Raw genomic sequence first — 24,247 nt, 5'->3', positions numbered from 1 at the left:
GTGTTAATGTGTGAAGCAAAAGGAAAGCGGATGAAATGCTCTTGGCCTTTTGAGACTTGCACTTGAGGTAGGATTATTGGCCATAGGGCTCCCACGTCGCATGGTCCTGGGAGTTGTACAAGACAGCAACGGCCACGGCACTTTACATGGTGTGAAGAGGACCAAACTCAGAGTTAAGTGGCTTGAGTTTCAGGGTCAGGTCTTTAGCTATCTTTTTAATATGTATATTAAAAAGATATATATCATATATCAGATATATTAGATATAATATCTAATATATCAGATATATGATATATATCTTTTTATATATATAATAATTGACAGTATTTCCTGAGCTTAGCACCATGCTAAGCACTTTCCATAAACTCACTCATTTAGTACTCGGGGTATCCCTCTAGGTAGGGGCTGTGGTTAGCTCTGTTTAGAGAGGAAGGACTGTGTGACTAGAGAGATTCAAGTATCTTGCCCCAAGTCTCAGAGTAAGTGGCAGAGCTCAGATTGCTGCCCTTTTCAAGACCCTTTAACCACCGCACCATACTGGCCACTTCTTGTCCATGTTGAGAGGATTTGCCAGGCTGAAAATCAAATAAAAGTAATCATGATTAAGATACTGCGTTCCAGCCCTCTGTGGACTTTTGCAATGTCAAACTCTCAAAGTGAAAATATGAACTCTATATACTGCTCTTGAAATCATGCTGCCTCTATTCTTTTATGCCGTATGTATGCACTGTGTTTTGTCATCAAGGACAAATCCACAGTCTTTTTTCAGCTCTTTGATGCTGTAAATTTGTGTTGAAACGCAGCAAAGCCTACTAAATTAAGTAGAGAATGAACTTAGTGATAAATACCTTGGTAACCAGTTCATAAATCCTCCAAAACACTAACATAGCACAAAGATTATACCAACGGACGAAGTAAGAGCTTGTTCCTAAATAATTGGTGTATGATGTTATAAGGAATGATTTTGGAAACTTTATACAAGGTGACACAATCTACCAGAATAACTGATAGCACCAGTAAGGTATTCCAATTTTTTGAAGGTGCTGGTGATGGCATATTGCTCAGAACCTGGTAGAGAGCCAATTCAGAGTTGAAATGGAAAGCAGAAAGGTTTTCTATTTTATATCTCTTTGGATATTGATTTCTCTTATGTTGCTTATACTGTACTTTATATTAAGTGTAGACCAAATCCTCTGCATAACCTAGAGGATTACGTGGAAACAAACTAATGCTGGGAGGATTTTTATTTTAAGCGTTTGGTATTTGAGACTTTTCTTAGAATTTCATTTGTAATTTCTGGTTTTGAAGGAAAGGTTGTTTATGGGGGTATAGTGCTGATGCTTATTTACAGTTTTTTTTTTTTAATATGAACTTTATTGTCCAGTTGGTTTCCATACAACACCCAGTGCTCATCCCAACAGGTGCCCTCCTCAGTGCCCATCACCCACCTCCCCTCCCTCCCACCCCCCATCAACCCTGTTTGTTCTCAGTTTTTTTTTTAAGTTTTTTTTAATGCTTATTTGTTTTTCAGAGAGAGACAGAGACAGAGTATGAGCAGGGGAAGGGCAGAGAGAGAGTGAGACAGAATCTGAAGCAGGCTCCAGGCTCTGAGCTGTCATCACAGAGCCTGACATGGGGCTCGAACTCACAAACCGTGAGATCATGCCCTGAGCCAAAGTTGGAGACTTAATGGACTGAGCCACCCAGGTGCCCCTCTTCTCAGTTTTTAAGAGTCTCTTATATTTTGGCTCCCTCCCTCTCTAACCTCTTTTTTTTTTCTTCCCCTCCCCCATGGTCTTCTGTTAAGTTTCTCAGGATCCACGTAAGAGTGAAAACATATGGTATCTGTCTTTCTCCGTATGACTTATTTCACTCAGCATCACACTCTCCACTTCCATCCACGTTGCTACAAAAGGCCAGATTTCATTCTTTCTCATTGCCAAGTAGTATTCCATTGTGTATATAAACTGCAGTTTCTTTATCCATTCACCAGTTGATGGACATTTAGGCTCTTTCCATAATTTGGCTATTGTTGTAAGTGCCGCTATAAACATTGGGGTCCAAGTGCCCCTATGCATCAGCACTCCTGGATCCCTTGGGTGAATTGCTAGCAGTGCTATTGCTGGGTCATAGGGTAGATCTATTTATAATTTTTTGAAGAACCTCCACACTGTTTTCCAGAGCAGCTGCACCAGTCTGCATTCCCACCAACAGTGCAAGAGGGTTCCCATTTCTCCGCATCCTCGCCAGCATCTATAGTCTCCTGATTTGTTCATTTCAGCCACTCTGACTGGCGTGAGGTGATATCTCAGTGTGGTTTTGATTTGTATTTCCCTGATGAGGAGCGATGTTGAGCATCTTTTCACGTGCCTGTTGGCCATCCGGATGTCTTCTTTAGAGAAGTGTCTATTCATGTTTTCTGCCCATTTCTTCACTGGATTATTTGTTTTTCAGGTGTGGAGTTTGGTGAGCTCTTTATAGATTTTGGATACTAGCCCTTTGTCCGATATGTCATTTGCAGATATCTTTTCCCATTCCGTTGGTTGCTTTTTAGTTTTGTTGATTGTGTCCTTTGTGGTGCAGAAGCTTTTTATCTTCATGAGGTCCCAATAGTTCATTTTTGCTTTTAATTCCCTTGCCTTTGGAGACGTGTCAAGTAAGAAATTGCTGTGGCTGAGGTCAGAGAGGTTTTTTCCTGCTTTCTCCTCTAGGGTTTTGATAGTTTCCTGTCTCACATTCAGGTCCTTTATCCATTTTGAGTTTATTTTTGTGAATGGTGTAAGAATGTGGTCTAGTTTCATCCTTCTTCATGTTGCTGTCCAGTTCACCCAGCACCATTTGTTAAAGAGACTGTCTTTTGTCCATTGGATATTCTTTCCTGCTTTGTCAAAGATTAGTTGGCCATACTTTTGTGGGTCTAATTCTGGGGTTTCTATTCTATTCCATTGGTCTATGTGTCTGTGTTTGTGCCAATACCATGCTGTCTTGATGATTACAGCTTTGTAGTAGAGGCTAAAGTCTGGGATTGTGATGCCTCCTGCTTTGGTCTTCTTCTTCAAAATTACTTTGGCTCTTCAGGGCCTTTTGTGATTCCATACAAATTTCTAGCTTCGAGGAGAATGCTGGTACAGTTTTGATTGGGATTGCATTGAATGTGTAGATAGCTTTGGGTAGTATTGACATTTTAACAATATTCTTCCAATCCATGAGCACGGAATGTTTTTCTTTATATCTTCTTCAGTTTCCTTCATAAGCTGTCTATAGTTTTCAGCATACAGATATTTTACATCTTTGGTTAGGTTTATTCCTAGGTATTTTATGCTTCTTGGTGCAATTGTGAATGGGATCTGTTTCTTTGTCTTTCTGTTGCTTCATTATTAGTGTATAAGAATGCAACTGATTTCTGTACATTGATTTTGTATCCTGCGACTTTGCTGAATTCATGTATCAGTTCTAGCAGACTTTTGGTGGAGTCTGTCAGGTTTTCCGTGTATAATATCATGTCATCTGCAAAATGAAAGCTTGACTTCATCTTTGCCAATTTTGATGCCTTTGATTTCCTTTTGTTGTCTGATTGCTGATGCTAGAACTTCCAACACTATGTTAAACAACCGCAGTGAGAGTGGACATCCCTGTCGTGTTCCTGATCTCAGGGAGAAAGCTCCCAGTTTTTCCCCATTGAGGATGATGTTAGCTGTGGGCTTTTCATAAATGGCTTTTATGATGTTAAAGTATGTTCCTTCTATCCTGACTTTCTTGAGGGTTTTTATTAAGAAAGGATGCTGAATTTTGTCAAATGCTTTTTCTGCATCGATTGACAGGATCATATGGTTCTTATCTTTTCTTTTATTAATGTGATGTATCACATTGATAGATTTGCGAATGGTGAACCAGCCCTGTAGCCCAGGAATGAATCCCACTTGATCATGGTGAACAATTCTTATTATATGCTGTTGAATTCGATTTGCTAGTATCTTATTGAGAAATTTTGCATCCATATTCACCAGGGATATTGGCCTATAGTTCTCTTTTTTTGCTGGGTCTCTGTCTGGTTTAGGAATCAAAGTAATACTGGCTTCATAGAATGAGTCTGGAAGTTTTCCTTCCCTTTTTATTTTTTGGAACAGCTTGAGAAGGATAGGTATTATCTCTGCTTTACATGTCTGGTAGAATTCCCCAGGGAAGCCATCTGGTCCTGGATTCTTATTTGTTGGGAGATTTTTGATAACTGATTCAATTTCTTCACTGGTTATGGGTCCATTCAAGTTTTCTATTTCTTCCTGATTGAGTTTTGGAAGTATGTGGGTGCTTAGGAATTTGTCCATTTCTTCCAGGTTGTCCAGTTTGTTGGCATATAATTTTTCATAGTATTCCCTGATAATTGCTTTTATTTCTGAGGGATTGGTTGTAATAATTCTATTTTCATTCATGATTTTATCTATTTGGGTCATCTCCCTTTTCTTTTTGAGAAGCCTGGCTAGAGGTTTATCAATTTTGTTTATTTTTTCAAAAAACCAACTCTTGTTTTCATTTATCTGCTCTACAGTTTTTTTAGATTCTATATTGTTTATTTCTGCTCTGATCTTTATTATTTCTCTTCTTCTGGGTTTGGGGTGTCTTTGCTGTTCTGCTTCTGTTTTCCTTTATGTGTGCTGTTAGATTTTGTATTTGGGATTTTTCTTGTTTCTTGAGATAGGCCTGGATTGCAATGTATTTTCCTCTCAGGACTGCCTTCGCTGCATCCCAAGGTGTTTGGATTGTTGTATTTTCATTTTCATTTGTTTCCATATATTTTTTAATATCTTCTCAATTGCCTGGGTGACCCATTCATCCTTTAGTAGGGTGTTCTTTAACCTCCATGGTTTTGGAGGTTTTCCAGACTTTTTCCTGTGGTTGATTTCAAGCTTCATAGCATTGTGGTCTGAAAGTGTGCATGGTATGATCTCAATTCTTGTATACTTATGAAGGGCTGTTTTGTGACCCAGTATGTTATCTATTTTGGAAAAATGTTCCATGTGCACTTGAGAAGAAAGTATATTCTGTTGCTTTGGGATGCAGAGTTCTAAATGTGTCTGTCAAGTCCATCTGATCCAATGTATCATTCAGGGCCCTTGTTTCTTTATTGATCCTGTGTCTAGATGATCTATTCTTGTTGTAAATGGAGTATTAAAGTCCCCTGCAATTACCACATTCTTATCAATAAAGTTGCTTATGTTTGTGATTAATTGTTTTATATGTTTGGGGGCTTCCGTATTCGGGGCATAGACATTTATAATTGTTAGCTCTTCCTGATGGATAGACCCTGTAATTATTATATAATGCCCTTCTTCACCTCTTGTTACAGCCTTTAATTTAAAGTCTAGTTTGTCTGATGTAAGTATGGCTACTCCAGCTTTCTTTTGGCTTCCAGTGGCATGATAAATAGTTCTCCATCCCCTCACTTTCAATCTGAAGGTGTCCTCAGGTCTAAAATGAGTCTCTTGTAGACAGCAAATAGATGGGTCTTGTTTTTTTTTATCCATTCCGATACCCTATGTCTTTTGGTTGGAGCATTTAGTCTATTTACATTCGGTGTTATAGAAAGATATGGGTTTAGGGTCATTGTGATGTATGTAGGTTTCATGCTTGTAGTGATGTCTCTGGTACTTTGTGGTCCTTGCAACATTTCACTCACAGAATCCCCCTTAGGATCTCTTGTAGGGCCGGTTTAGTGGTGATGAATTCCTTCAGTTTTTGTTTGTTTGGGAAGACCTTTATCTCTCCTTCTATTCTAAATGACAGACTTGCTGGATAAAGGATTCTCGGCTGCATATTTTTTCTGTTCATTACATTGAAGATTTCCTGCCATTCCTTTCTGGCCTGCCAAGTTTCAGTAGATAAATCCGTCACTAGTCTTATCGGTCTCCCTTTATATGTTAGAGCATGTTTATCCCTCGCTGCTTTCAGAATTTTCTCTTTATCCTTGTATTTTGCCAGTTTCACTATGCTATGTCATGCAGAAGATCGATTGAAGTTATGTCTCAAGGGAGTTCTCTGTGCCTCTTGGATTTCAATGCCTTTTTCCTTCCCCAGATCAGGGAAGTTCTCAGCTATGATTTGTTCAAGTACACCTTCAGCCCCTTTCTCTCTCTCTTCCTCTTCTAGAATTCCTATTATACGGACATTGTTCCATTTCATTGCATCACTTAGTTCTCTAATTCTCCCCTCATATTCTTGGATTTTTTTCTCTCTCTTTTTCTCAGCTTCCTCTTTGTCTCCATAATTTTATCTTCTAATTCACCTATTCTCTCCTCTGCCTCTTCAGTCCCAGCTGTGGTCGCATCCATTTTATTTTGCACCTCATTTATAGCATTTTTTAGTTCCTCATGACTGTTTCTTAGTCCCTTGATCTCTGTAGCAATAGATTCTCTGCGGTCTATAATTTTTTCAAGCCCAGCAATTAATTTTATGACCATTATTCTAAATTCTTGTTCTGTTATATTGCTTAAATCGTTTTTGATCAATTCGTTAGCTGTCGCTACTTCCTGGAGTTTCTTTTGAGAGTTCTTCTGTTTTGTCATTTTGGATAGTCCCTGGGGCGGCAGAACCGCACGGCACTTCCCCCGTGGTCTGGAGTAACTTGTGTTGGTGGGCGGGCCGCAGTCAGAGCCGATGTCTGTCCCCAGCCCACTGCTGGGGCCACAGTCAGACTGGTGTCTACCTTATCTTCCCCAGGGGCAGGACTCACTGTGGAGTGGTGTGGCCCTGTCTGGGCTACTTGCACACTGCCAGGCTTGTGGTGCTGCTTTGAATGGGATCTGGCGTATTAGCCGGGGTGGATCCGCAAGGTGCACAGGGGCAGGAGGGGCAGACTCAGCTTGCTTTGCCCTTGGTGGTCCCCTGCGGGGGGGGCCCTGCAGCCCTGGGAGGGAGGCAGACCCCTCGGAGGGATGGATCCACAGAAGCACAGTGTTGGGTGTTTGCACCGTGCAAGCAAGGTCAGTGACGGGAACTGGTTCCCTTTGGGATTTCAGCTGGGAGATGGCGCTGGCCAGCATCTTTGTTCCCCGCCTAGCTGAGCTCTGTTTTCCGGGGCTCAACACCTCTCCCTCCCAGTGTCCTCTTGCCCTCCCGCTTTCTGAGTAGAGCTGTTGACTTTTAACATTTCAGATGTTAAGTCCCGCTGGCTGTCAGAACTCACTTAGGCCGGCCCCTCCGCTTTTGCAGGCCAGACTGGGGGGCTCTGCCTGGCCAGGCGGGCTGCCCCTCCACCGCCCCGGCTCCCTCCCGCCAGTCCGTGTAGCGCGCACCGCCTCTCCGCCCCTTCCTACCCTCTTCCGTGGGCCTCTTGTCTGCGCCTGGCTCCGGAGAGTCCGTTCTGCTAGTCTTCTGCCGGTTTTCTGGGTTATTTAGGCCAGTGTGGGTGGAATCTAGGTGATCAGCAGAACGCGGTGAGGCCAGCGTCCTCCTATGCCACCATCTTCTCCGCTTATTTGCAGTTTAAAAGGCCTCTCAAATTAATGCTATCTGTATATTTCTTCACTGTTAGCTCCCTCCATAATCAGCAAAAGTACCGTACAATTCTGTTGGCTTGATTCGTTATTACTCAGTTGTGTATGTGTGTCTCTGCCATTGTTGGAAATGGGGTGCAGAGTAATTTTATAAATCAGTGTACAAATGGAAAAATAGGCCATTTTCATTTGAATTGCAAATACCATGGGGGTGCCTGGGTGGCTCAGTCGGTTAAGTGTCCAACTCAGGTCATGATCTCATGGTTCTGGAATTCGAGCTCCGCTTCGAGCTCTGTGCTGACAGCTCAGAGCCTGGTGACTGCTTTAGATTCTGTGTCGCCCTCTCTCTCTGCCCCTCCTCTGCTTGCTTTCTGTCTCTCTGTCTCTCTCTCTCTCTCTCAAAAATAAACAAACATTAAAAATATTTTTTAATAAAATTCTGTATATTTGTAATACTATAAATGATTCTGATTTTAATTTCAAAACACACATATATCTTAGAAAACACACAAAATGTTATGTGTTAACAGAAAACAAAGATTAAACTAGCTTTGGCTGATTCCTGAATGTTGCTAATTATAATGAATCAACTTTATTCATCTTTACTTTCAAAACACTTGTTTGAAGTGCAGATAAATTCAAACCTCTCAAGCTACCAGTTACTTTATCTCAACAGCTTAGCTTCTCTAAGGAGTGTTTCCGCTTCTATACCTTGTACTTCCCAATATATCATGTTTTCAAAGCAGGTTTGTCTTATTGCAAACATAATATATTTCCTTTTTGCCATAGAAAAAGTAGAAGATAAAAAGTTAAGAGGTTGGGAATAAAGGCCTTAGTAGTCAATATGTTGATAACCAGTTTCCTGCATCTTCCAAAAACGCTACCAGAGCTCCAAAAGCATACCACCAGATGGAGTAAGAGCTATCAAGAATTACCTTGGCTGTTTGCAAAACACAGTATCCTAACTGCAGTGGGAGGAGATATAAAGACTTAGAGAGGTCTAACTCGATACTAACCTGCTACCCTTCTACTAGCTTCCACCTCTGCTCACTAATTTTATACCCCTAGCTAGATCCAGTGCCTGGAATTTTAAGCCTTTTGAGTTAATTTCTAAGATTAGAGCAGCATTTCTTTTATTTTTCACTCAAATATTTTTATCAGAAGCAAACTCTAGGGGTATGGAGGCATAACCTGAAGAGGATATGGCCTAAGACCTCCGTGTGCTTTAAAGTTCTAGGCAATTTTGCATCGTGCTACTTAATACTGTTACTATAGCAGTGACGTGTATTTGAGGGGAATGTCTACAGTGTTTATCCGGTGGCTTTGTATGCCCCTTGTCACAGGGCCAAGTATCACAGCTTGAGAAGCAGAGAGTTAGAGTTTTTTCTTTGGTTTATTCATTCGGAAAATATTCAGTGAGAAGCACCTGTCTGGCTTAGTCAGTGGAGTGTGTGACTCTTGATCTCGGGATTGTGAGTTCGAGCCGCACATTGGGTGTAGAGATTATAAATAAATAAACTTAAGTATATATATATATATATATATATATACACACACACACATATGTATACATATATACATATGTATATATATATACACATATATATGTGTGTGTATACATATGTATATATAGATATATATATATTCAGTAAAGATCTGCCTTATGGGAGATGTGCTGATGCTGTAGACATCACGGACCCTGATTTGCAATGAAGTATGAAAACTTGCAGCAATACTGATGCAAAGGAAGAAGGACATAGTGATTTACCCTCTCTTGAGATCAGATACAGAATCCTGAAATAAATGTGTCTGAGCTGAATTTTGAAGAATTAAAAGTCTGAAAGTACAGCTCAACTTGGAAAAATGCAGGCACCAACCCCCATGCAGTTGAAAGTCCAGATATAACTTTTGACTCCCCAAACTCTGAACCAATAGCCTACTGTTGACCTGAAGTCATACCAATGATATGAACAGTTAACATATATTTTGTATGTTGCATGCATTATGTGCTTTATTTTTAACAATCAGTGGAGAAAAGGCATTACTAAATAAGTCACAAAGAAGAGAAAATCGATTTGTAGTACATTATTTTAAAAACCTGCATGTTGGGGCGCCTGGGTGGCGCAGTCGGTTAAGCGTCCGACTTCAGCCAGGTTGCGATCTCGCGGTCCGTGAGTTCGAGCCCCGCGTCGGGCTCTGGGCTGATGGCTCAGAGCCTGGAGCCTGTTTCCGATTCTGTGTCTCCCTCTCTCTCTGCCCCTCCCCCGTTCATGCTCTGTCTCTCTCTGTCCCAAAAATAAATAAACGTTGAAAAAAAAAAAAAATTAAAAACCTGCATGTAAGCGGAACTATGCATATCGAACCCATGTTGTTCAAGGGTCACCTGCAGTGTCAAAATACAGTGGTTTTTAAGTTTGAAACACGAGTCTCATACAAATTTAGCGAGCATGTGTCAGAAATGTATTTCCCTCCACAGAGTGACGCATGAGAATAGAAGGCACAGTCTAAGAACTACAGTTAATGATGTTGTAATAGCTGTGCAGCGGGACAGGTGGTAGCCACACTCGGGGTGAACACGCGTTAACGTATGAGCTTGTCGAGTCATTAAGTTGCATACCTGAGACTAGCATCGTGTGTCAACTGTACTCAAATTTGTGTAATGTATGTGATTCATTAATGAAGGAACTGGCAAGATGGTAAAGCTGATCCAAAGTAATATGGGAAAGGAGTGCCTGGTTGGCTTGGTTGCTGGACAGTACAACTCTTGACCTTGGGGTCATGAGTTTGAGCCCCCATGTTTGGTGTAGAGATTACTTTAAACCTTTTAAAATATATATATATATATATATATATATATATATATATATATATATATATATATGTATGTATGTATGGGATTGTCCAAAATCGCTGAAAGAAAAACAGAAATGAGATCACGAAGTTAGCTCAAAACTGGCTACTGGGATATGCACTTGTAGCGAAGGCAGAGGGACAGGGCTCAGATTTCCCCTTCTATCTGAAACAGTGAGAAAGTGGGCAAAAGTATATGGGAGAAAAAGGCTTTTAAGACTTAGAGCATCAGACAGTGAAGAACACTGATCCCTGAGAGGCAAGATACAAATGAGATGAGCCCAGGGGCGCCTGGGTGGCTCCGTCAGTTAAGTGGCCGACTTCGGCTCAAGGTCATGATCTCTCAGTCTGTGAGTTTAAGCCCCGTGTCGGGCTCTGTGCTGACAGCTCAGAGACTGGAACCTGCTTCAGATTCTGTGTCTCCTCTTCTCTGCCCCTCTCCCGCTCATACTCTGTCTCTCTGTCTCAAAAATAAATAAATATTAAAAAAAAGAAAATGAGATGAGCCCATTGCCCCAGCTTATTGCTTCAAGAGAATTTCTAGCCATGGCACCAGGAGAAGAAGCCCATGTGGAGCCCAGTAGTCTCCCTTCCCTTAATTGAGGATATTGAGCTAGGAGTTCGGAAAGGCGAAGCCAGCTAGGGGGGAATACTAGAAAGTAGAGAACTTCACGGAAAGCAAGAAATACACAGAGGATCCTTCTCCGGCCTGCAGCTGAGTGCTGATCAACATGTAGGTGTGAGGAAACTACCCAAAAGAATTAGAGGACTTTTCAGAACTCAGACAGGACCAGGGATGTTCCTGTTCCTATCACCCTTAATGGAAAACCTCATAATCCCTAGGACATCAGAATGTTCAGAAAGGTTTTTGACTCTATAGTTGTGTCAAAATTAACCAGAAGTGAAGTGTAGCTTTGATACTGCCTTGAAAAGTCTAAAAGCAAGACCCAAAAGGACCAAGCTGTTTCCAGATAACTATACCCCAGAAGAATGCTCAATAATAATTATAGGAGTATTAAAATAGCCAAGACCATACAAGGTAAAATACACATTGTCTGGCATCCAATAAAAAATTACCAGGCATGCAAAGCAGGTTTACTCTAGGTTTACAACCTATAGTAAGAAAAATCTATAAGTTGAAATTAACCCAGAAATAGCAAATCAGTAGACAGGGACATTAAAACTCTATTGCATATGTTTAAAAAGCTAGAGAAAAGACTGAACAAATTAAGCAGAGACATGGAAAATATGTATTTTTTTAAGACTCAAGTTGAAGAGATTGGATACAGCAAAAGAAAAGATTCGTGAATTTGAAGACATAGCAATAAAAGCTCTTCAAAGTGAAACACAAAGAGAAAGAGACTAAAAACATGAAAAAAGGAGTAGGACAACTTCACTTAGACTAATGTTTATTAAATTGTGGCGTCCCTGAAGAGGGGAGGAACAGATCAATGTTTGAAGAAATAATAGCCAAGGGACACCTGGGTGGTTCATTCGGTTGAACATCCAACTCTTGGTTTTAGCTCAGGCCATGATCTCATGATTTGTGAGTTGAAGCCCTGTGCCTGTCTCTGCCCTGATAGTGCAGAGCCTGCTTGGGATTCACTCTCTCCCTCTCTTTGCCCCTCCCCCACTCATGCATGCTCACACTCTCTCTCAAATAAATAAAAACTTAAAAAAAAGAATTTCCAAATTGTTCCAAATTTGTTAAAAACTATATAAACCCACAGATGCAAGAGACTCAGTGAACCCCAAGTAAAAGAAACAAGGAAAACTACACCAAGAGGAACAGAGGTAACAGTGACATTAGATTTCTCATAGGAAATCACGTAAGCAAGAAAATAGAGAAACATCTTTAAAGTCTTGAAAGGCGGGGTGGGGGGGAGCCCTGTTAACCTAGGATTCTATACCCGGCAAAACTATCTTTGAAAAATGAAGGTAAAAGGAAGACTTACTTAAATAAAAGCTGAAAGAATTTATTAATAGCGGGTCTGCACTACAGGAATGTTAAAGGAAATGTTCAGGCAGAGAAATATGATACAAATCATAGACACAAATGTAGACAAACAGGAAGGAATGCGGAACACCAGAGATGGAACTATCTGGTTAAATATAAAATACTTGTTTTCTTATTATCTAAACTCTGAAAAATTATTGACTGTTTAAAACAAAAGTAGTATGTACTATCAAGTTTCTGACACGTAGAAGTAAAATAAGACAAAAATAGCACAAAGGCTACATAGTATACTTTTGTAAAGTTCTTATACTGTACATGAAGTGGTATATCACTTCAAGGTTGAAGGTAGATGATGATAATTAAAGATGTATAGAGTAAAGTAACCACTAAAAACACACAAAGAGTTCTAGTTAATAAGCCACCAAACGATATAAAATAGAATCCTAAAAAGTGGTCAGTCCAAAAGTAGGCAGAAAAAGAAGGAAAAAGGAAGAGAGTATAAATCGCATAAAGAAAAAACAAGGTAAATAATAACCATATCAATAGTTATAGTAATGTTAAATATAAGTGGTCTAAACACTACGATTAAAAGGTAAAGATTGTCAGATTGGATAAAAAGGCAGGACCAAACTATATGCTGCCTAAAAGAAACCCACTTTAAATATAAAGACGTTGTTATTACCATTCTCAAAGCTTAAAACTATTATATCAAAATCAAATTTTCCTGTCTGGGCATCAGCACCCATCAAATTGGGCCATCTGTATCTATTATTACTCTCCTAACATTGTCCTTGTATTAGACTAGTTAGACTAGTCTCCTCAGAATTCCTGCCACACCCCATGCAGATTTTTGCTTATGCTCTGTTCCCTATGAAGAATTCTTCACAGCTCTAAGGTTCTTTCTGCTTTACCCATAATTTCATCTGTGCTCATTCAAGACCAGTTTTGACTGACCTGTTCCATGAGTCAAAGTCAAGCCGCATCATAAATGACAATTGCATCATAGATCACAGAATGTCAGAGCTCTCAAGAGCAGTAAAGAATTTGTCTATTTCCCTTATTTTATAGGTGAGAAAACCATGAGTCCAGTGAGGTTACGTGACCAGCCCAAGTTCGTACAAGTTTAGTGGTAAGTTTGTAGTAGGACAAAAACATTGCTTTCTCTAATTATCTGCCACTCACGATTAAGTACATTTCTTAGGTTGTAATTATGATGCATGTGCGTAGCGTTAATATTTATGTACGTATTTCATGTGTTTGTCTTATTCCCCAAACTAAGCTACCAGTAGAAACCTCTAATTAGTATTCTAATGCTTAGAAAAATGCTGCATATATAGATGCACAGTGGATTACGGTATTCAATTAATAAACGTAGAGTCTAAATTGACAAGATCACAAAACGTAAAAATAATTCATTACTTTTTACCATTTGAAACAAAATGGTTAATTACCCTCCATAGGGTAGCTAAGATTCAAAATGTTTTTTCTAACATGTATTTCTAAATCTTGCTACTCCTATATAAAATAAGTTTCCTTTAGTACTTTTCTATCTACTGATTTTTTTCAACCATAGTATAAACTCAGTTAATCATGTTAATCATTTTACTCATGAGTATTCACAAAGGTCTATACGTGTGCTGTCTGCTACAGGAACCACTATTTAAACTTAGATGAATGAAAATGAAATAAAATTTGAAATTCAGTTCCTCAGTCACTCTAACCAAGCTTGCTGGTAGCTATTGTATTCTGTGCTGACAAAGAATGTTTCTGTCATTGCACAAAGTTCTGTCGGGTCTAGAATTTGTTATATGATGATAAATTGTTTTGCCTGCAGAAAGGGAAACCAAAGATTTTTACCAGATTCTCATACTGATGAGAGAACCATTCTGGTAACCAGACTGCAGCTCCAAGGTGTCAGTAGTAATCCCAGTAGTGTCCCTTCACCGAAACGGACATGCATCCCCTCATCCTGTGTGGTGCAGGCCTCCACAGCCAGGTACACGAGATAATCCATTGAGAAGTAAGAGAAAATAGTTTAAATTCATATTTGTGTGTTTGTAATATTTTAATTGTAGTAGAATATGTGTCTAAGTAGACATATACCAAGGTGTCTGCTCAAAGTATTTTTGTTCCTGGAATGCGTAATCAGAAATGTAGAAACCATTTCCTTAGTGTCCCAGTGATAAAGCCACCCTATTGCTCCCTGGTCTCTCTGCTGTAGCTCCTGCACTGTCCCCACCAACCGACTTCCTGTTTTTTGGCTCTGTGTTCAATCTACTCATGAGAGGATCTGTTTGGATAGGCCACTCGCCATCCAGAGTCCAGTAGTTGGACAGAGCTCTTGACTCAGGATACTTTATAAACCCCTTGCCAGCCTTGAGATGGTACCTTTAATTGAAACACCATCCCCAGTATTTTGCTGTGATCATGGTCCTGGAGTGACAGAGTACAAAGCATGAGCCTGTAATTAAGGAACCTTTCCAAAGAAAGCACTAAGCTTGGCAGGTGCTCTGAGCCTTCTTTTAAGAGAACCATGTAAACTGCCTAGTACTTTACATTGCCCATCCAGTGTGTGTATTAAAAATAAATTATAACTTCCAAAAAAGAAAGTCAGAAAATGAAGTCTCTTTGACTGTCTTCATACTCCTTTCCTGCCAATAGGGTACAGACACTGTGGTGGACAGAATAATGGCCCCCAAAGATGTCTGTGTTCTAATCTCCAGAAACTGAGTATGTTACCTTATATGATAAAAGGAACTTTGCAGGTTTGATTAACTCTAGGGCCGTGGGTCTGGGACATATCCTTGATTGTCCGGGTAGGCCCAGTGTAAGTACGAGGCTCCTTGTAAGAGGGGTGCCCATGTCAAGAGTCAGGAAAGGAAGGTGTCACTGCAGAACCGGAGGGTGGAGTGATGTGTTCTGAAGGTACAGGAAGGGACCACGAGCCAAGGAATACCGCCAACTTCTAGAAGCTAGAAAAGACAAGAAAACAGATTCTCCTTTGAAGGTTCCAGGAGTATTACATCCCTGCTGATACCTGGATTTTAGATTTCTCTCCTTCAGAATTATAGGAAAAGAAACGTGTTGTTTTAAGCCACTAGATTTGCGGTCATTTGTTACATCAGCAATAGGAAGCTAATACAGATGCATACTTCTATTCACGTTTTACAGAGCTTTTATTAGGCACTTTCTGCGTGACAGGCACAAAAATATCAGAGTTTAATTTTTTATTTTTTTAAAGTTTATTTATTTTGAGAAAGAGCACATGCATGCGCAAGGTGGGGGCGAAAAGAGAGGGAGAGAGAGAATCCCAAACAGTCTCCGTGCTGTCAGTGCGGAGCCCGATGCAAGGCTCGCAAGACTCGATCCGAAGGCCCCATTTTTATTTTTTAAAAAATTTTTTTTTTCAACGTTTATTTATTTTTGGGACAGAGAGAGACAGAGCATGAATAGGCAAGGGGCAGAGAGAGAGGGAGACACAGAATCGGAAACAGGCTCCAGGTTCTGAGCCATCCGCCCAGAGCCCGATGCGGGGCTCGAACTCCCGGACCGCGAGATCGTGACCTGGCTGAAGTCGGACGCTTAACCGACTGCGCCACCCAGGCGCCCCAAAGGCCCCATTTTTAAAATCTCTTTACTTTTATAAAACCAGTGAAGAGCTAGGGACACCTGGGTGGTTCAGTCAGTTTAGCATCCAACTCTTGATTTCAGCTCAGGTCATGATCTCACGGTTCGTGGGATTGAGCCCCACATGCTTAGCATGGAGCCTGCTTGGGATTCTCTTTCTCTGTCTCTCCCTCTCGGCCCCTTCCCCCCACCCCCAAATAAATAACAAATAAATATAAAAAACCGTTGACAAGCTAGATCAGTCACTGCTTTTCATTTTGGGTAGACTTGTATATCAGTTAGGATGCTTTCAGTTGCCTGTAAAGAATGGGAAATTGTTGGATTCAGTAACTGAAAATGTGAAGGTCGGACAGCTGTCAGGACTTTGGCCCCATTTCCCTCTGTATCTCTTAGCTCTGTTCTTCCCCACTGTCAGGATCATGCTTGGGCTAGTTTCCTGTCTCAGGATGGCCACCGGGAACAACTGGGGCTGTGCGCTCAAACTGTTCTGGATTGAAGTGACTGGAAAGAATTCATGCATTGATTAGGACAGTCTTTAGCCAGGACTGGAGTCAGTCTCACTCATGTTGCTTGGTTACCTGACTCAGTAGGAGAAGGAAGTGTTGCTAGGAAAAGGAAAGTGTATCGATAAGCAAGAACCTGTTAAAAACAACAAAAGATAAAATTGTAATATCTTGAATACTGCTTCAATATCGTTTCATGTATATATATCATCACCAGCAGTTCTGAACATGTCTATTTTATGCATCATGTAAAGACATTCTAGGAAAAACTCTTCTAAAAGATTGTAGTTAGGAAAGTTGTGTCTTTTTTGTCCACTGGTGATAATTATTACAGAACAGTTGGATGACTAACTTTATTGACCTGTGAGGATGTCTTCATTCTGCTGTTGGATTCTTCATCTTTCTCCATCATTAAAGTCCTAATTACAATGAATTACACTCTTGCTTTAAAAGCTTGTCAAGATTTCTCATATAAACATCTTTTTTATGTGATGATTATCATTTCTGACATCCACAATTGAGGTACCTGTAGAAAAAGAGCTGGAATTTTTAAGATAGTAGAAAAATTATATAAATATTCATAACAAGTTGGAGAATCAATCATACTATATTCAGGACAATGGATGCTTATTCTAGCTCAGAGAAATGAAATCTTAACTGACTTTTAAAGCCTGCGGGTAAAAAGAAACCATATTTTCTTCTAAAGAAGCCTCCCTACGTTCCAACGCAATCTGACATTCATTAACTTTTCTCATTTGTGTATTTCAAATTTTAACAATGCTCACTGCTACCCCAGTCACAGAAGAGAAGCTAGAACTACATAGCAGCCGGCAGTAATGTTGGATTGAGTTCGCCTGAGAAATAATATTTTTCAAATTATAATCTTTGGATCAGTTCAAAGAAGTGGTGAAAACATGAGTCATTCAATAAATGTTGTTGGGACAGTAAGCCATCCATTTCAAAAATAAAGCTACACAAAATAAATTCCAGCTGGATCAGAGAATTAACTACACATACAGAGAATGAGAGCTCAGAAGAGTGCTTAAGAGGTTTTTAAAATGTGATCATCGGATGGGGAAGGCCTTCTTAAAACCCCAAATCCAAAAGTCATAAAAGGAGCTATTGAGAGTAGTGTAGTGTAGTGGGTCAGAATTTGTATTCTGATTTCAGAGACGAGCTCAGTTCATTTCCATTTCTGTTTTTTACAGCTGTATGATCTCGGAACTAAGAATACCCTGTAAATATTCAGAAAGATGTTTAATCGAAAAAATGTATACTCACTGGGGCCTCATTCTGCCTCTCAAATGGGTAAATATTAGAAAAGATTGTCAAGAGGGTAGTGAAAAAGAGTATAGTCCTTCATATTCTATTCACAGGGTATAAATGAATACAGCCTGTTTTTTGAAGGTGAATCAGCAGTCTGTTGAAAGTTAAAATGAGCATACACTTTGACTCAGCAATTCCAATTTTAAATACCTACACTAGAAAAATAATTACACATTAGAAAGAAGAATGTACTAGGATTTTTATTGAGACATTGTTTGAAATAGCTAAAAACTAATATTCTGAATTAGTGTCACTGTGGGGGAGGAGTGGAAAACCTAGGTCTTTTCTTTTTTGAAAATCTGTACATGTCTGTGAAAAACAATCAAAAATGGTTTTAAATTTTTTTAACGTTTATTCATTTTTGAGAGACAGAGAGCGAGGGGGGAGGGGCAGAGAGAGGGGAAGACACAGAATCCAAAGCAGGCTCCAGGCTCTGAGCTGTCAGCACAGAGCCCGACGCGGGGCTCGAACCCACGAACCGTGAGATCATGACCTGAGCCGAAGTCGGACGCTTAACCGACTGAGCCACCCCAGCACCCCCCAAAAATGGTTTTAGACAGTATTTTCCCTAAAAGTTGTTATTAATTCATTACTGTTTTCTATTGGGCCGTAGCTACTTTTCATCAAACAATAATATTTGGCATGTCCGTCTGTAAACACGTTTTATATCTGCTTCTTTGCAGAGTGGAAACAGACTGTAATCCCATGGAGCTAAGTAGCATGTCAGGATTTGAAGAAGATGCGCAGCTTAATGGTTTTGAAGAAGCTGATATGAAAGATATGAAGCTAGAAGCTGAAGCAGTTGTCAACGATGTTCTCTTTGCTGTTAACAACATGTTTGTCTCAAAAAACTTGCGCTGTGCAGATGATGTGGCCTATATCAATGTGGAAACAAGAGAGAGGAACAGATACTGCCTGGAGCTGACTGAAGCAGGGCTCAGGGTAAGTCACCTTTCTTTTTAGGGAAAAAAAAAAAACTTTATTGCCGTCTTTACCGTTTTAGGGGTCGGGGAGCGGGAGGGGTGTTAACTGAGGACACTCAGCAGTTCCAAGACTTTTGTAAGGAAACTTTTTTCCCTACGAATTCTTACTGATTCTAAAGTCTTTGGGTCAACATGGGGAAGTTGGATTTTTTGAAAAAGAAAAACCATTTGATTTGCAGAGTGTTACTTTGCTTTGATCATCACCCCCCCACCCCACCCCAAAGTAACTTATTTCTTGTCTGTAGCTAAATATGCCCGCCAAAATCAGGCATTCTCTACACTGGATGAGTTTTGCGATCATTGTGTTAAGAGGACCTTTTCCCACCTCTCATAAAATGTCTCTTCTGGGGCACCTGGGTGGCTCAGTCTGTTGAGCATCTGACTCTTGATTTCGGCTCAGGTCCTGATCCCAGGGTCGTGGGATTGAGGTCTGCATTAGGCTCTGTGCTGGGCGTGGAGCCTGCTTGGGACTCTCTCTCTCCCTCTCACTCTATCTGCCCCTCCCCTGCTCCCTGCTCACATGCTCGCTCGCTCACTCCCTCAATAAATAAATAAACTTAAAAAAAAAAAAAAAACAAATAGGCAAATGAAGAGTAGAGATACATGACCCTGCATAAATTAATGTGATCTTACATGGATTAATTCCAAGGTGACAGTGTGAAGGTAGGAAGGATTCTGATCAGAGTGAGAAGCCAGTGTGAATTTGAGTCATCTTGGGTGAGTCATTCTGCCTCTCTGAGTCCTTGCTTCTTTATAACCTAGAGACTAGAAAAGGAAGGAAGGAAGGAAGGAAGGAAGGAAGGAAGGAAGGAAGGAAGGAAGGAAGGAGGTAAGAAAACTAAAGAGGATGGGGGGATGATTATATGAATAGCTTGCAGAAAGGTCTAGATCACTTACAAACCTGGCACATAGATATCCAAATATTTGTTTTTGCACTTTTACTCAGTTAAGTTACTGAGCAGCTGTCCTGTGTCAGGAATTGAAAATCAAACCATGAGTAAGACATGATCCCCATCCACTAGGAAAACTACCGTCTAGCAAGGAAGAGAGGGGCAAACGCAACTGTAATCCAAGCAGACGGTGCTGCGGCCCGGCGGTTCTGAAGAGGGGTGACTCGTCGTCTGTAGATGCCTGCCTCTGCCTTTCATTTAAAGCAAAAACAGTGCCACTGCCAACATAAACTTGCATCTTCTATGACTTGAGTAGATGCCATAAAAAATTAGAATTCATATACGGAATTCACACGCTTTGGTCAAGTCAACAAAAACTAAATTGATTTCCCCCTACCCTGTGCTGGTGAACCCGGATTCATCTTGTTGGGGAAAAAAGCTCTCATTGTGTTTAAAGACAACGCACACACAGAATAGCATTCCTTTTATCTCACAGGGCTGAGCACATGTTTCCCTGACAGATAAGTAACTTGCTTATAACGTTAAACTAGTAATGTAACTAATTGTAAAGCATGATCAATAGAGATTCTTTAAAGATAAGATCTTCTAAAAAATTTTGAAAAAGGAATAAGTGAAAAATAATTTTTGTAAATCTTTAAAATATGGACTGATATATGTATTATCTATGATGTGCCTTTAATTAATGATCCTTAATATATGTCAGATTAAATAGAAGGACATTCCAGTCTATGAAAATGAAATACTGGTTCTGTGTAGCTTTCTACATTACTTTTTAAGATCAGGAGTAGGTAAATTAAACTTTTACATTTTGAGACAAGAATGATAAAGAGGGCATTTTAAAGCTGGTGGTGTTCCCAGGTTTCAGACTGATTAGAAATATGCATATTCTAGGGGCACCCGGGTGGCTCAGTCGGTTAAGCGTCCAACTCTTGGTTTCGGCTCAGATCGCGATCTCATGGTTTCGTGAGATCGAGCCCTGCATCGCACTCTGTGCTGGCAGCACGGAGCCTGCTTGAGATACTCTCCCTCCCTCTCTCTGCCCCTCCCCCATCACACTGTCTCTGTCTCTCAAATAAGATGAAATAAAACTTAAAAAAGAAATCTGCATATTCTGACTATTGATTGAGAAATCATGTCGTTGGGGAATGGCCTGTGTAAACCCTTGGTTTTTGCTTTCTGTACCGAGATGAAGTCTGGTTCTTTAATTCACTGTTGCATTTCTCTTGTAGGTGGTAGGTTATGCTTTTGACCAAGTGGACGATCACTTACACACCCCCTATCATGAAACAGTCTACTCTTTGCTGGATACCCTCAGCCCTGCCTACCGGGAAGCATTTGGAAACGCACTCCTTCAAAGACTGGAAGCTTTGAAAAGGGATGGACAGTCATGACTAAGCTTTTTCCTTCTAGAGGGAGCTGCTGCTGGTACAAAATGTTGACATAAAGCTTGAAATTCTTACATATTGTCATAGTGGAAAACGCATCTTTGGTTTTAGGTCTATCATTTCTTGCTTCAAATTTAGGCTTTTGACTCATATTATTATTGACTAATGGATTCTCTTAGTTTTGGATTCATTAAGGGAATCCTGAGGCCATTGCTGTGACAGCATCATTAAGACCTTCAAATTTCTTCATATAGTATCTCTGCGTTTCAAAACCTAATCAGTATTTCATTCTGTTGTTTCAGGATTTCAATGCTGCCAGCACTGTCTTTTACATAGGAAATTCTAGGTTTGCACAGTAATAGACAGGAATTAAAATGACCTAACTTCAGACTTTGATTCAGCTTGCTGAATCAGGGGTCTGCTACTAGCTTGGACTGACTTTGTAGTAATTATTTTGCTACTAGCCTTATCGGAAACAAATTATCAACTAGTTTCCCCTGCACAAATTTTGGAATTCACTGCTTCACCTAATCTATTTATATTACTAATATGGACTGATAAAGATGAATTAATTATATATATTACTTCACTAGTATTAAATGGGAAACAGGTACTGAAATGATAGTTCTGTATTCCTTGTTTGCAACAGCCAGCCAACTAAGAGGACAAACCGTTAGCAAATGAATGTAGTAATCACTTGTTTCCAAGATATTGAAGCACATAAGCAAATATAGGAACAGGCTCCATTTTTCTTAACAAAAAAACATCTTCAGTGTGTGTGAGATTGAAAAGGATGAAGATTCTGATGTCCTAGAAGACAATATTTTGGCCTGTGTTGATTCTTATTATGAATGTTTGTTTACATAATGTACAGTATATATTCAGAAAGTATTTTTGCTTCTACGTTTGCTTTCTCTAATGCAGTGCTCTGGTATTCCCGCAGCTCCCCCCACCCCCCGCCCTTTCCCAACAGATGCACAGTGTGCCGTCTCCATGCTAAATCTGAATGTAATGTGAGTGCATCGTGTGGGTTTGAAACCAAAGGATGAGTGGAACATTCAGAAGCTTAATATTTAAAAGAGGGAGACTTGGTTTTTATATTTGATTACAGGTACTAATATTTATAAAAAATAAACTGTGCCATGCTGCTACATGGTTTCAAGTACACGTGGGATACGAAGGATCGGGGAGTCGACTTTTTAGTAGCAATCTAAAGCAGCAGCTGTGGAAATGTCGAACTACATTCTGCATCTGGACGCACCTTCGTAATTTGTCATCTGGGGACCTTTTTGAATCATGATTAGGCAAGAGGTACTTTTAGGCTCTGAAGGTCATGTAGACCAGATTGAAGTTTGGTTTGTATCAGTATTCATTGTCAAAGGTCACCGCAAGGCTCTACCTATGTTTGCTAAATGCGTGTTCATTCACAACTTTATTTTCAGATGCTAACTGTTTGGGCAGTGAAGTCCAACTGCAGGTCGGATTTTCTCACGCTACTCTCAGGCTAAATAAATGTAAAGGAGATTTGTAAAGTTTGAATAAAATTCTGTTTACTCATTCTGAGCTAAGTATGAACAAAAGTGATTGTATGTTCGAAAATTGACATTGTCCGTTTTGTGATAAGTGGCTGGTTCCAGGAGCTTTTGTGTCCATTTTTGAATTCCATATTGTTACATTTTGTTGTCAAGTGATTTGCTCTTTTTATTATTATGAAAGAGGAACACAGAGAGAAGACATTAATAAAGCTATACAGACACTAAAACTATTTCATCTAGGTTGTTTAAAGAATTTAGTAAGACAAAGTAACAAGTAAAAGATAAAGGAAGCCTTGATTTCACTCCCCCAAAAAGGGGGAGGAAAAAAAGAAAAACCTCTAAATAAGTAACTCTTACAAGTCAACAAGAAAAAAAGGAAACAGTGGGCATGTAATATGATCAGACAACTCTGGAAAACATACAGATGTTCAGGAACCACTTGAAAGATATTCAACCTGACCAGAAGAAAGGAAAGGAAAGGAAAATAGGGTTAGCTGTGTATTTCACCTAATAATTTAATAACTTCTCTTATTTAAATATAATCATTTCAATAAGGATTTAGTGAGGGGCACTCTTACATTCTATCAGAGGGTATATTGAAACCTTTCTGGAAAACACTGGTAATAGAGCCTTTATAAAAAGCTTTTAACTTAGGGACTGGTAGTATCTTAGCTATCTAGCATAGGGAAATGATTCAGCAGAAGATACACTACAAGGATATTCATTTTCTCTAACGAAACATTGGAAAGGCTCTAAAAAGTGGTGGTTATGCTACATCCTCCTGATGGAAAAATGTGCGGCCGTTAAAAATCATGAAGAAAGGGGCGCCTGGGTGGCTAGTCAGTGGAGCATCCCACTTCGGCTCAGGTCATGCTCTCACGATCTGTGAGTTCGAGCCACACATCAGGCTCTCTGCTGTCAGCACAGAGCCCCCTTCAGTTCCTCTGTCCACCCTTCCCCACGTCAACCCCCCCCCCCCCGCTCATGCGCTCTCAAAAATGAACTTCAAAAAATAATGAAAAAAAATGGCAACGGGAAAAAATTATACCACGTGAAAAAAAGATATCTAAAACTGTGATCTGTTTTCGAACAACGGGAAGAATAAAATGTCTGCAGTGTTAACACGAGCTATCAGTAGGTGATAAGATTGGTGATTTTCGTCGTCTTCATACTTTTTCACAGTTTCTTCGTTAGCTTCTAGGCGATAATTCGGCGAGATCTGGATGGTGCTTCAGCGGCCGAAGAACATTTTCCTCGCGAAAGCACCAAGCTGCACTGCATCGTGCTCACTCCCAGGACCCTTGAAGAGGCAGCTTGACTGCGAAGCCAGGACTGCCCGCCCACCCCCTTGCCCAGGACGACAGCCTTCCTCCCACCTTTCCTCCAGGTCAGCAGTGAATCGGCCGCTAGTGGTGTCCTTAGCCGCCTCCATCACACCCCGCTCTTCCCTGTCTGGTGTTCAAACACCCAGGATGTGCTGTTTGTCACGGGGAACGGGGTGAAACACAGATCCTGACGTGTGCCACGTGGACCTCCAAACTCTGCCCTCGGCCCCTTTGTTTTGGGGATGGCTTGGCCGAGAGGTGGACAGAGGGAGGGCCTTGCTCAGCAGTCCACCTGTGAGCACGTGTGGGGTCAGAACCCCGTCTTCCGTCTCCACCAACTGTCCCCATCCAGTGA

General features: G+C 40.4%; 1 protein-coding gene across 1 annotated transcript; it reads left to right on the top strand.

The window, feature by feature from the left end:
* Window positions 1-100: 100 nt before the first annotated feature.
* Window positions 101-22,595, top strand: GSKIP (GSK3B interacting protein). The gene is made up of 4 exons (XM_025919397.2): window positions 101-177; window positions 14,132-14,293; window positions 18,437-18,695; window positions 20,877-22,595. The coding sequence occupies exons 1-4, from the start codon at window positions 101-103 to the stop codon at window positions 21,036-21,038; spliced, it is 660 nt and encodes a 219-aa protein (XP_025775182.1). The 3' UTR covers window positions 21,039-22,595.
* The last annotated feature ends 1,652 nt before the right edge of the window (window positions 22,596-24,247 follow it).

This window comes from Puma concolor, chromosome B3, assembly GCF_028749965.1.
Source record: "Puma concolor isolate L17-30 chromosome B3, mPumCon1.1.hap2, whole genome shotgun sequence".
Classification (NCBI taxonomy): Eukaryota; Metazoa; Chordata; class Mammalia; order Carnivora; family Felidae; genus Puma; species Puma concolor.
The sequence above is the reverse complement of the archived record's forward strand: the minus strand, read 5'-3'. Positions and strand labels throughout refer to the sequence as shown.

Bases quoted from the DNA above. Each gene is read 5' to 3' on its own strand.
- GSKIP (XM_025919397.2), top strand. From the start codon at position 101: ATGGTCCTGGGAGTTGTACAAGACAGCAACGGCCACGGCACTTTACAT. The intron at 14,294-18,436 runs GTACACGAGATA...GCTTCTTTGCAG, and splicing joins GTGCAGGCCTCCACAGCCAG to AGTGGAAACAGACTGTAATC. The intron at 18,696-20,876 runs GTAAGTCACCTT...TTTCTCTTGTAG, and splicing joins TGACTGAAGCAGGGCTCAGG to GTGGTAGGTTATGCTTTTGA.